The sequence below is a fragment of the Sphaeramia orbicularis genome, unplaced genomic scaffold, assembly GCF_902148855.1.
Source record: "Sphaeramia orbicularis unplaced genomic scaffold, fSphaOr1.1, whole genome shotgun sequence".
Taxonomy (NCBI): Eukaryota; Metazoa; Chordata; class Actinopteri; order Kurtiformes; family Apogonidae; genus Sphaeramia; species Sphaeramia orbicularis.
Genome location: NW_021941568.1, coordinates 212,169 through 225,603, shown reverse-complemented (window position 1 = coordinate 225,603; position 13,435 = coordinate 212,169). Strand labels below are relative to the sequence as shown.

General features: G+C 37.9%; 1 protein-coding gene across 3 annotated transcripts in view; it reads left to right on the top strand.

The window, feature by feature from the left end:
- LOC115416125 (zinc finger protein 358-like) overlaps positions 1–13,130 on the top strand; it is a 28,708-nt gene extending 15,578 nt beyond the window's left edge. Inside the window, exons 2-5 of one of the 3 annotated variants that reach the window (XM_030129842.1) lie at positions 7,273–7,323; positions 7,420–7,542; positions 10,982–11,167; positions 11,324–13,130. In XM_030129842.1, coding sequence (XP_029985702.1) covers positions 7,273–7,323; positions 7,420–7,542; positions 10,982–11,167; positions 11,324–12,216 — 1,253 coding nt within the window. In that variant the 3' untranslated portion in view covers positions 12,217–13,130. Of the gene's footprint in view, positions 1–7,272; positions 7,543–10,981; positions 11,168–11,323 lie in introns of all 3 variants that reach the window. The other 2 variants (XM_030129843.1, XM_030129841.1) reach the window with 2 other exon arrangements.
- Positions 13,131–13,435: the final 305 nt, after the last annotated feature.

Below are 13,435 nucleotides of genomic sequence, written 5' to 3'. Positions count from 1 at the left end.
TTAACTCAGTTTGGTTCTAACTCAGTTTAGTTTTAACTCAGTTTAGTTTTAACTCAGTTTAGTTTAACTCAGTTTGGTTCTAACTCAGTTTAGTTTTAACTCAGTTTAGTTTTAACTCAGTTTAGTTTTAACTCAGTTTAGTTTAACTCAGTTTAGTTTTAACTCAGTTTAGTTTAACTCAGTTTGGTTCTAACTCAGTTTAGTTTTAACTCAGTTTAGTTTTAACTCAGTTTAGTTTAACTCAGTTTGGTTCTAACTCAGTTTAGTTTTAACTCAGTTTAGTTTAACTCAGTTTGGTTCTAACTCAGTTTAGTTTTAACTCAGTTTAGTTTTAACTCAGTTTAGTTTTAACTCAGTTTAGTTTAACTCAGTTTGGTTCTAACTCAGTTTAGTTTTAACTCAGTTTAGTTTAACTCAGTTTGGTTTTAACTCAATTTAGTTTTAACTCAGTTTAGTTTTAACTCAGTTTGGTTTTAACTCAGTTTAGTTCTAACTCAGTTTAGTTTTAACTCAGTTTAGTTCTAACTCAGTTTAGTTTTAACTCAGTTTAGTTTTAACTCAGTTTAGTTTAACTCAGTTTAGTTTTAACTCAGTTTGGTTTTAACTCAATTTAGTTTTAACTCAGTTTAGTTTTAACTCAGTTTGGTTCTAACTCAGTTTAGTTTTAACTCAGTTTAGTTTTAACTCAGTTTGGTTTTAACTCAGTTTGGTTTTAACTCAGTTTGGTTCTAACTCAGTTTGGTTTTAACTCAGTTTGGTTTTAACTCAGTTTGGTTTTAACTCAATTTAGTTTTAACTCAGTTTGGTTTTAACTCAGTTTGGTTTTAACTCAGTTTGGTTCTAACTCAGTTTGGTTTTAACTCAGTTTGGTTTTAACTCAGTTTGGTTTTAACTCAATTTAGTTTTAACTCAGTTTAGTTTTAACTCAGTTTAGTTTTAACTCAGTTTGGTTCTAACTCAGTTTGGTTCTAACTCAGTTTAGTTTTAACTCAGTTTGGTTTTAACTCAGTTTGGTTTTAACTCAGTTTGGTTCTAACTCAGTTTGGTTTTAACTCAGTTTGGTTTTAACTCAGTTTGGTTTTAACTCAATTTAGTTCTAACTCAGTTTGGTTCTAACTCAGTTTAGTTCTAACTCAGTTTAGTTTTAACTCAGTTTGGTTTTAACTCAGTTTAGTTTTAACTCAATTTAGTTTTAACTCAGTTTAGTTCTAACTCAGTTTAGTTTTAACTCAGTTTGGTTTTAACTCAGTTTGGTTTTAACTCAATTTAGTTTTAACTCAGTTTAGTTTAACTCAGTTTAGTTTTAACTCAGTTTAGTTCTAACTCAGTTTAGTTTTAACTCAGTTTAGTTTAACTCAGTTTAGTTCTAACTCAGTTTAGTTTTAACTCAGTTTAGTTTAACTCAGTTTGGTTCTAACTCAGTTTAGTTTTAACTCAATTTAGTTTTACCTCAGTTTGGTTTTAACTCAGTTTAGTTCTAACTCAGTTTAGTTTTAACTCAGTTTAGTTTTAACTCAGTTTAGTTTAACTCAGTTTGGTTCTAACTCAGTTTAGTTTTAATTCAATTTAGTTTTAACTCAGTTTAGTTTAACTCAGTTTGGTTTTAACTCAGTTTAGTTCTAACTCAGTTTAGTTTTAACTCAGTTTAGTTCTAACTCAGTTTAGTTTTAACTCAGTTTAGTTTTAACTCAGTTTAGTTTAACTCAGTTTGGTTCTAACTCAGTTTAGTTTTAACTCAGTTTAGTTTAACTCAGTTTGGTTCTAACTCAGTTTAGTTTTAACTCAGTTTAGTTTTAACTCAGTTTAGTTTAACTCAGTTTGGTTCTAACTCAGTTTAGTTTTAACTCAGTTTAGTTTTAACTCAGTTTAGTTTAACTCAGTTTGGTTCTAACTCAGTTTAGTTTTAACTCAGTTTAGTTTTAACTCAGTTTAGTTTAACTCAGTTTGGTTCTAACTCAGTTTAGTTTTAACTCAGTTTAGTTTTAACTCAGTTTAGTTTAACTCAGTTTGGTTCTAACTCAGTTTAGTTTTAACTCAGTTTAGTTTTAACTCAGTTTAGTTTTAACTCAGTTTAGTTTAACTCAGTTTGGTTCTAACTCAGTTTAGTTTTTACTCAGTTTAGTTTTAACTCAGTTTAGTTTAACTCAGTTTAGTTTTAACTCAGTTTAGTTTTAACTCAGTTTAGTTTAACTCAGTTTGGTTCTAACTCAGTTTAGTTTTAACTCAGTTTAGTTTTAACTCAGTTTAGTTTAACTCAGTTTGGTTCTAACTCAGTTTAGTTTTAACTCAGTTTAGTTTTAACTCAGTTTAGTTTAACTCAGTTTGGTTCTAACTCAGTTTAGTTTTAACTCAGTTTAGTTTTAACTCAGTTTAGTTTTAACTCAGTTTAGTTTAACTCAGTTTAGTTTTAACTCAGTTTAGTTTAACTCAGTTTGGTTCTAACTCAGTTTAGTTTTAACTCAGTTTAGTTTTAACTCAGTTTAGTTTAACTCAGTTTGGTTCTAACTCAGTTTAGTTTTAACTCAGTTTAGTTTTAACTCAGTTTAGTTTAACTCAGTTTAGTTTTAACTCAGTTTAGTTTAACTCAGTTTGGTTCTAACTCAGTTTAGTTTTAACTCAGTTTAGTTTTAACTCAGTTTAGTTTAACTCAGTTTGGTTCTAACTCAGTTTAGTTTTAACTCAGTTTAGTTTTAACTCAGTTTAGTTTTAACTCAGTTTAGTTTAACTCAGTTTGGTTCTAACTCAGTTTAGTTTTAACTCAGTTTAGTTTTAACTCAGTTTAGTTTAACTCAGTTTGGTTCTAACTCAGTTTAGTTTTAACTCAGTTTAGTTTTAACTCAGTTTAGTTTAACTCAGTTTGGTTCTAACTCAGTTTAGTTTTAACTCAGTTTAGTTTTAACTCAGTTTAGTTTTAACTCAGTTTAATTTAACTCAGTTTAATTTAACTCAGTTTAGTTTTAACTCAGTTTAGTTTAACTCAGTTTGGTTCTAACTCAGTTTAGTTTTAACTCAGTTTGGTTTTAACTCAGTTTAGTTTAACTCAGTTTGGTTCTAACTCAGTTTAGTTTTAACTCAGTTTAGTTTTAACTCAGTTTAGTTTAACTCAGTTTGGTTCTAACTCAGTTTAGTTTTAACTCAGTTTAGTTTTAACTCAGTTTAGTTTTAACTCAGTTTAGTTTAACTCAGTTTAGTTTTAACTCAGTTTGGTTTTAACTCAGTTTAGTTTTAACTCAGTTTAGTTTTAACTCAGTTTGGTTTTAACTCAGTTTGGTTTTAACTCAGTTTGGTTCTAACTCAGTTTGGTTTTAACTCAGTTTGGTTTTAACACAGTTTGGTTTTAACTCAATTTAGTTCTAACTCAGTTTGGTTCTAACTCAGTTTAGTTCTAACTCAGTTTAGTTTTAACTCAGTTTGGTTTTAACTCAGTTTAGTTTTAACTCAATTTAGTTTTAACTCAGTTTAGTTCTAACTCAGTTTAGTTTTAACTCAGTTTGGTTTTAACTCAATTTAGTTTTAACTCAGTTTAGTTTTAACTCAGTTTGGTTTTAACTCAGTTTAGTTCTAACTCAGTTTAGTTTTAACTCAGTTTAGTTCTAACTCAGTTTAGTTTTAACTCAGTTTAGTTTAACTCAGTTTAGTTCTAACTCAGTTTAGTTTTAACTCAGTTTAGTTTTAACTCAGTTTAGTTTAACTCAGTTTGGTTCTAACTCAGTTTAGTTTTAACTCAATTTAGTTTTACCTCAGTTTGGTTTTAACTCAGTTTAGTTCTAACTCAGTTTAGTTTTAACTCAGTTTAGTTTTAACTCAGTTTAGTTTAACTCAGTTTGGTTCTAACTCAGTTTAGTTTTAATTCAATTTAGTTTTAACTCAGTTTAGTTTAACTCAGTTTGGTTTTAACTCAGTTTAGTTCTAACTCAGTTTAGTTTTAACTCAGTTTAGTTCTAACTCAGTTTAGTTTTAACTCAGTTTAGTTTTAGCTCAGTTTAGTTTTAACTCAGTTTGGTTCTAACTCAGTTTAGTTTTAACTCAGTTTAGTTTTAACTCAGTTTAGTTTTAACTCAGTTTAGTTTAACTCAGTTTGGTTCTAACTCAGTTTAGTTTTAACTCAGTTTAGTTTTAACTCAGTTTAGTTTAACTCAGTTTGGTTCTAACTCAGTTTAGTTTTAACTCAGTTTAGTTTTAACTCAGTTTAGTTTAACTCAGTTTGGTTCTAACTCAGTTTAGTTTAAACTCAGTTTAGTTTTAACTCAGTTTAGTTTAACTCAGTTTGGTCCTAACTCAGTTTAGTTTTAACTCAGTTTAGTTTTAACTCAGTTTAGTTTAACTCAGTTTGGTTCTTACTCAGTTTAGTTTTAACTCAGTTTAGTTTTAACTCAGTTTAGTTTAACTCAGTTTGGTTCTAACTCAGTTTAGTTTTAACTCAGTTTAGTTTTAACTCAGTTTAGTTTAACTCAGTTTGGTTCTAACTCAGTTTAGTTTTAACTCAGTTTAGTTTTAACTCAGTTTAGTTTAACTCAGTTTGGTTCTAACTCAGTTTAGTTTTAACTCAGTTTAGTTTTAACTCAGTTTAGTTTTAACTCAGTTTAGTTTAACTCAGTTTGGTTCTAACTCAGTTTAGTTTTAACTCAGTTTAGTTTAACTCAGTTTGGTTCTAACTCAGTTTAGTTTTAACTCAGTTTAGTTTTAACTCAGTTTAGTTTAACTCAGTTTGGTTCTAACTCAGTTTGGTTTTAACTCAGTTTGGTTTTAACTCAGTTTAGTTTAACTCAGTTTAGTTTTAACTCAGTTTAGTTTAATTCAGTTTGGTTCTAACTCAGTTTAGTTTTAACTCAGTTTAGTTTTAACTCAGTTTAGTTTAACTCAGTTTGGTTCTAACTCAGTTTAGTTTTAACTCAGTTTAGTTTTAACTCAGTTTAGTTTAACTCAGTTTAGTTTCAACTCAGTTTAGTTTAACTCAGTTTGGTTCTAACTCAGTTTAGTTTTAACTCAGTTTAGTTTTAACTCAGTTTAGTTTAACTCAGTTTAGTTTTAACTCAGTTTAGTTTTAACTCAGTTTAGTTTAACTCAGTTTGGTTCTAACTCAGTTTAGTTTTAACTCAGTTTAGTTTTAACTCAGTTTAGTTTTAACTCAGTTTAGTTTAACTCAGTTTGGTTCTAACTCAGTTTAGTTTTAACTCAGTTTAGTTTTAACTCAGTTTAGTTTAACTCAGTTTGGTTTTAACTCAGTTTAGTTTTAACTCAGTTTAGTTTAACTCAGTTTGGTTCTAACTCAGTTTAGTTTTAACTCAGTTTAGTTTTAACTCAGTTTAGTTTTAACTCAGTTTAGTTTAACTCAGTTTAGTTTTAACTCAGTTTAGTTTAACTCAGTTTGGTTCTAACTCAGTTTAGTTTTAACTCAGTTTAGTTTTAACTCAGTTTAGTTTAACTCAGTTTGGTTCTAACTCAGTTTAGTTTTAACTCAGTTTAGTTTTAACTCAGTTTAGTTTAACTCAGTTTGGTTCTAACTCAGTTTAGTTTTAACTCAGTTTAGTTTTAACTCAGTTTAGTTTAACTCAGTTTAGTTTTAACTCAGTTTAGTTTAACTCAGTTTGGTTCTAACTCAGTTTAGTTTTAACTCAGTTTAGTTTTAACTCAGTTTAGTTTTAACTCAGTTTAGTTTAACTCAGTTTAGTTTTAACTCAGTTTAGTTTAACTCAGTTTAGTTTTAACTCAGTTTAGTTTAACTCAGTTTGGTTCTATCTCAGTTTAGTTTTAACTCAGTTTAGTTTTAACTCAGTTTAGTTTAACTCAGTTTGGTTCTAACTCAGTTTAGTTTTAACTCAGTTTAGTTTTAACTCAGTTTAGTTTTAACTCAGTTTAGTTTAACTCAGTTTGGTTCTAACTCAGTTTAGTTTTAACTCAGTTTAGTTTAACTCAGTTTGGTTCTAACTCAGTTTAGTTTTAACTCAGTTTAGTTTTAACTCAGTTTAGTTTTAACTCAGTTTAGTTTAACTCAGTTTAGTTTTAACTCAGTTTAGTTTAACTCAGTTTAGTTTTAACTCAGTTTAGTTTTAACTCAGTTTAGTTTAACTCAGTTTGGTTCTAACTCAGTTTAGTTTTAACTCAGTTTAGTTTAACTCAGTTTAGTTTTAACTCAGTTTAGTTTTAACTCAGTTTAGTTTAACTCAGTTTAGTTTTAACTCAGTTTAGTTTAACTCAGTTTGGTTCTTACTCAGTTTAGTTTTAACTCAGTTTAGTTTTAACTCAGTTTAGTTTTAACTCAGTTTAGTTTAACTCAGTTTGGTTCTAACTCAGTTTAGTTCTAACTCAGTTTAGTTTTAACTCAGTTTAGTTTTAACTCAGTTTAGTTTAACTCAGTTTGGTTCTAACTCAGTTTAGTTTTAACTCAGTTTAGTTTTAACTCAGTTTAGTTTAACTCAGTTTGGTTCTAACTCAGTTTAGTTTTAACTCAGTTTAGTTTTAACTCAGTTTAGTTTAACTCAGTTTGGTTCTAACTCAGTTTAGTTCTAACTCAGTTTAGTTTTAACTCAGTTTAGTTTTAACTCAGTTTAGTTTAACTCAGTTTGGTTCTAACTCCTCCTCAGTTTAACTCCAGACTCCGCAGCAGGTCCATCTCTACACAGTTCATCCACTTTTCCCTTCAGTTTAAATTCTGATCCATCCACTAAATCCATCCCATAATAAACATTGTTAAATTCCTACACTAACACCCTTCTACCAGGTGAGTCCAAAAACACACTGACACCTTTGACCTTTGACCTGGAACCAATCAGAATAGGAACTGGTGTTGGAGTCAATCAGACAAAAACTAAAGAATAAAACATTTTCTATTATTTTAACTGGATGAAAAACCCTGTGTACATATGAACCCTTTATTAGCCTGGAGTTAAAGTGGGTCTCTGCTGGTCCAGGTCAGGTCTCTGCTGGTCCAGATCAGGTCTCTGTTGGTCCACATCAGGTCTCTGCTGGTCCAGATCAGGTCTCTGCTGGTCCAGATCAGGTCTCTGCTGGTCCAGATCAGGTCTCTGTTGGTCCAGATCAGGTCTCTGCTGGTCCAGATCAGGTCTCTGCTGGTCCAGATCAGGTCTCTGTTGGTCCAGATCAGGTCTCTGCTGGTCCAGATCAGGTCTCTGCTGGTCCAGATCAGGTCTCTGTTGGTCCAGATCAGGTCTCTGCTGGTCCAGATCAGGTCTCTGTTGGTCCAGATCAGGTCTCTGTTGGTCCAGATCAGATCCATGTGACCCGTCTCCTGTCTTTTCTTTGTCTCTGCAGACGTCGATCATCTGTTGGTGGTTAAAGACAAGGTTCCCCATGAGCAGATCTGGAACCCTTGTCTGGACCAGAGCCAGAACCCCGGTCTGGACCAGAGCCAGAACCCCGGTCTGGACCAGAGCCAGAATCCTGGTCTGGACCAGAGCCGGAACCCCGGCCTGGACCAGAAGGACTCGGAGCCGACCCCCATTAAAGAGGAGAAGGAGGCGTCGTGGAGCCGGGTGGAGGGAGGACGCCTTCGGTGTGTGATGCAGCACATCCCAGTGTTAGGTACAGACGTGCATTATGGGAAACGGAGGCTCCAGGGTCCAGATGGGGGTCAGGGCTTGGGTTTAGGGTCTCCACCCACCCCCCAGCTGGGCGTGGGTTCAGGTGGTGGATCAGCTGAAGGTCTACAGGAGCCTGTGGGTCCAGTTTCAGCAGAAGGAGCTGACATTTCCCAGCAGCACCTGAACGCACCTTCAGCGGGTCTGCAGGGGTTGACCTTTGACCCTTGAGTTCAACTGCAGGATTAGGTTATTCACTTTGGTTTGTGTTTGGTTTGTTTGTGTTCTTTTTGGATCATATTCTTTCTTTTTTTGTTCATTTTCTTGGTTCTTTCCAGGGTTCGAACACAGGCTCACATGAATGTTCTCTGATGTTCAAACTCAACTTGTCCCACTCTGGAGATCCGGATCCACTCTGGAGATCCGGATCCACTCTGGAGATCCGGATCCACTCTGGAGATCCGGATCCACTCTGGGGAAAAGAGAATGTATCATCACTTCACTTATTTCAGTCTCAACTCTGTGTGGACTCAGTCTTACATAAACATTCATATTTACTCTCCTCAGATGCGGTGCTCAAATGGAATGAAAACATCTGCCATTTTCTGAAAGAAACCATCACTTGTAACATCTTCCTATAAAATCTGAAAAGTAGAAGCAGAACGTAATGTCACAACCTTATCTTGGACCAATTCCACTGCATTTTCACAGGAAAAGGTGAAAGAATTCACAAAAACCACCAGACGATATTAAGAGTAATGACACATGCTTTGGAAAAAACCAGGTTCTGTAGAATCAGGACCAAACTCCTGCTGTGGAAAGGCTGTCATGGTTTAGGACACATATATGAACTACTAACAGAAGGGTACCACAAAGGTCTGGCCCCCTTTGGTGGGACCACGATCTCAAATATCTGGTCTGGGCCCATGGACAATGTGGCTCAGACTCTGAGTATTTCATCATGTGCTCATGTTTATGTTAAGGCTCCGCCCACTCCGCTCTGCTCCTGGTACCAGATGGAACAAAGGAACGGTGGTGCGTTTGAGTCCAGGTCCAGTTGAATACTGGTGCGTTTGAGTCCAGGTCCAGTTGAATACTGGTGCGTTTGAGTCCAGGTCCAGTTGAATACTGGTGCGTTTGAGTCCAGGTCCAGTTGAATACTGGTGCGTTTGAGTCCAGGTCCAGCTGAATACTGGTGCGTTTGAGTCCAGGTCCAGTTGAATACTGGTGCGTTTGAGTCCAGGTCCAGTTGAATACTGGTGCGTTTGAGTCCAGGTCCAGCTGAATACTGGTGCGTTCGAGTCCAGGTCCAGTTGCATACTGGTGCGTTTGAGTCCAGGTCCAGTTGAATACTGGTGCGTTTGAGTCCAGGTCCAGTTGAATACTGGTGCGTTTGAGTCCAGGTCCAGTTGAATACTGGTGCGTTTGAGTCCAGGTCCAGTTGAATACTGGTGCGTTTGAGTCCAGGTCCAGTTGAATACTGGTGCGTTCGAGTCCAGGTCCAGTTGAATACTGGTGCGTTTGAGTCCAGGTCCAGCTGAATACTGGTGCGTTTGAGTCCAGGTCCAGTTGAATACTGGTGCGTTTGAGTCCAGGTCCAGTTGAATACTGGTGCGTTTGAGTCCAGGTCCAGTTGAATACTGGTGCGTTTGAGTCCAGGTCCAGTTGAATACTGGTGCGTTTGAGTCCAGGTCCAGTTGCATACTGGTGCGTTTGAGTCCAGGTCCAGTTGAATACTGGTGCGTTTGAGTCCAGGTCCAGTTGCATACTGGTGCGTTTGAGTCCAGGTCCAGTTGAATACTGGTGCGTTTGAGTCCAGGTCCAGTTGAATACTGGTGCGTTTGAGTCCAGGTCCAGTTGAATACTGGTGCGTTTGAGTCCAGGTCCAGCTGAATACTGGTGCGTTTGAGTCCAGGTCCAGTTGCATACTGGTGCGTTTGAGTCCAGGTCCAGTTGAATACTGGTGCGTTCGAGTCCAGGTCCAGTTGAATACTGGTGCGTTTGAGTCCAGGTCCAGTTGAATACTGGTGCGTTTGAGTCCAGGTCCAGTTGAATACTGGTGCGTTTGAGTCCAGGTCCAGTTGAATACTGGTGCGTTTGAGTCCAGGTCCAGTTGAATACTGGTGCGTTTGAGTCCAGGTCCAGCTGAATACTGGTGCGTTTGAGTCCAGGTCCAGTTGCATACTGGTGCGTTTGAGTCCAGGTCCAGTTGAATACTGGTGCGTTTGAGTCCAGGTCCAGTTGAATACTGGTGCGTTTGAGTCCAGGTCCAGTTGAATACTGGTGCGTTTGAGTCCAGGTCCAGCTGAATACTGGTGCGTTTGAGTCCAGGTCCAGTTGAATACTGGTGCGTTTGAGTCCAGGTCCAGTTGAATACTGGTGCGTTTGAGTCCAGGTCCAGTTGAATACTGGTGCGTTTGAGTCCAGGTCCAGCTGAATACTGGTGCGTTTGAGTCCAGGTCCAGTTGAATACTGGTGCGTTTGAGTCCAGGTCCAGTTGAATACTGGTGCGTTTGAGTCCAGGTCCAGCTGAATACTGGTGCGTTTGAGTCCAGGTCCAGTTGAATACTGGTGCGTTTGAATCCAGGTCCAGTTGAATACTGGTGCGTTTGAGTCCAGGTCCAGTTGAATACTGGTGCGTTTGAGTCCAGGTCCAGTTGAATACTGGTGCGTTTGAGTCCAGGTCCAGTTGAATACTGGTGCGTTTGAGTCCAGGTCCAGTTGAATACTGGTGCGTTTGAGTCCAGGTCCAGTTGAATACTGGTGCGTTTGAGTCCAGGTCCAGTTGAATACTGGTGCGTTTGAGTCCAGGTCCAGCTGAATACTGGTGCGTTTGAGTCCAGGTCCAGTTGAATACTGGTGCGTTTGAGTCCAGGTCCAGTTGAATACTGGTGCGTTTGAGTCCAGGTCCAGCTGAATACTGGTGCGTTGCCCTGAGTCAGAAAAAGAGTTAGAAAAAGGTAAAGATATGACAAAAAAGACAGATACCAAACATAAACACAGATAAAACAGATGAAAAACAGTTACTGCACAAACACAAATACACATTTGTAAAACAGAGTATTTTAAAAAGAGTAATAATAATAATAATAATAATAATAATAATAATAATAATGAGTACTGAGGTAACAACAGGTTATTGCACATTTGAATTCATAGACCGGGGGGGGGGGGGGCACATCTCCTGAAGTCCACTATGAGGGCTTTTGTTTTGTCTGTGTTGAGGACCAGGTGGTTCTCCTCCCAGAACTGGTGGTCTTGTGGACCAGGTCCCTGTATGCAGACTCAGCCCCTCCTCTGTCTGATGGGTTTGGTTCTGGGATCAGATGGTTCTGGTTTTGGGTTCTGATGGTTCAGGGTTCAGGTGGTTCTGGTTCTAGTTCAGATGGTTGTGGTTCTGGGTTCAGGTGGTTCTGGTTCTGATGGGTTCATCTGTGTTTCAGACAGTCTTGCAGACTTGGAGCAGCTGTGGGCGCTTAAACACCACGTCCCCCCAGAGCAGAAGGACCCGAGGCTCAGTCTGGACCAGGACCAGGAGGATCCGGATCCACCCGGAATCGAAGAGGAACCAGAGACGCTGTACACCGTTAAGGACCGAGAACAGGACCAGAGCCCCATCCTGGTTTTAGGTACAGGAGCCATTAGAGCTGAGATTTACCAACAGCACCTGAACGCACCAGGAGACAGGAGGAGTTAAAGGGTTAAAGGTGGACGTTTGGGTCTGTAAGGGTCTTTAAGGGTTAAAGGGGTCCTAACCTGGTCCTCTGTCTCGTCTGTCTCTGTAGAATGTCCTGCAGACATGCAGCAGCTTTGGGCCGTTAATGAAGACGTCCCCCCAGAGCAGGACCCGAGACCTGGTCTGGACCAGGACCAGGTGCGTCCAGGTCCAGCCCTCATTGAAGAACAGGAGGAACCCTGGACCGGTCCAAGTCTGAAGGACGCTGACATGGACTGTGGAGGACTGGCCCCCCCACATCTGGAGGACAGTGGAGGACCGGCCCCCCCACATCGAGGTCTGGGAGGCGGACCCAGACTGGGCTGCTCCAATGGGCTGAGGAGTCACATGATGGCCCACTCAGCAGAGGACGGCCACGTGTCGAGTTTTAGCCACGCCCACCATGTGACATCATACCCCCACGTCCACACACTAGAGAAACCCTACGGCTGCTCAGCAGGTGAGAACAGTTTAAGGCCAAAAATTTATTTGCGGAAGTGTTTGATAAATGAGACAGGAGAACCGAACTTTGTCTGTTCAGTTTGTGACAAAATATTTGTTTCTAGGAAAAACTTAAACGATCACAGAAGAGTTCACGCAGAAGGGAAACCGTACGCTTGTCCAGTATGTGGCCACGGCTTTTATGTGAAGTCGTCAGTGAATAGACACATGATGTCGCACACAGAAGGGAAACTGTACGCTTGTACTGAGTGTGGGAAAAAGTTTCCAACCAAAGCAGAACTGACCGGTCACAGCCGAAGCCACATCGGAGAGAAACCATACTGTTGTTTTGAGTGCGGCCTGAGGTTTTCCAAAGCCTATTCATTAAGGAGACACATGATGTTACACACGGGAGAGAAACCCTACAGCTGTTCGATATGTGAGAAACGCTTTCGACAGGCGGTTCATTTGAACGTACATATGACCAAGTTCCACAGGTCCAAGAAAAAGGTCCAAGTGTGACACGTTCAATGCACCAGTTCATCCGGGACTGAAAGGAGGGCGTGTCCTCCAGACACTTTAGCTCCACCCCCCTATGAACCAGACCTGGATCAGCTGACCCACACCGTTGTTCTGGAGAACCACCCGATGTTTCCTTTGCATTTATAGATGTTTGGGGATTCGTTCGGTGTCAGATTTCTTTCTAGCTCGTTTCTGGACGTTGACACTTTTCACACCCGTCTGTTCATGAGTGTTCTTTAAACGTGCCTTTATGACAATGGTTGGATTTATTTTGGTACAAATTTTGGATTAGATTTTAAATGGAATCACTGGGTAGGTATTGCACAGGATGGGTGTGGTTATTATTAAGCCCTGCCTTCTTTTTCTCACTTTTTTTATTAATCTTTTCTAATTTTATGTTTGTTTGTTTGTTTTATATGTATTTACCACGGGACGATGTCTACAAAGTTTGTTCACAGTTTTGAATAAACTTGATTTTTGATGAAGTTTGAACTAATGTACTTGGTTCTTTGTTACTGGTATTATTTAGACAAATGTGGTATATGATATTCTGTTCATGTTTTCTTATATTCATCATTTAATAGTTCTTATAGATTTTTTTGTAGTTTTGTTTTTTTCTCTCTTCTGCCCAGTTTTACTCAGTTCTTTTTCCAGTTCTTGTTACCATTCTAATAGTCTCCATGGTTGTTACTGTTTGTATTGTTGATATTTTCTTGTGACGGTCTGTGCCACCGTCTTCTCTCTTGCCCCCCCCGTGTCAGGTCTGGCATTGAAATGTGGTTCAACTACACTCATAAAAAAAACAAAAACAAAAGATTCACTGGGTAGGCTTTGCACCAGATGGGTGTGGTTATTATTAAGCCCCGCCTTCTTTTTTCTCATGTTTTTTATGACTCTTTTCTAATTTTGTATGTTTTTTTTTTTTTTTTATATGTATTTACCTCGGGACGATGTCTACAAAGTTTGTTCACAGTTTTCAATAAAGTTGATTTTTGATGAAGTTTGAACTAATATTTTGAAATATTAAAACGTTTACTTCTTTAGTTGGTTTAAAAGACAGAAACGATTGGAGATCAATATATTTATAATGACTGGAACTGAGTCAGTGTGTGTGTGTGTGTGTGTGTGTATTGATCAAACTAGTGTAAACAGTATCAGCTGATCAGTTTTTATATTTTACTCCTTTTTCGTTCATTTTCCTTCTGACCCGTTTATTTCT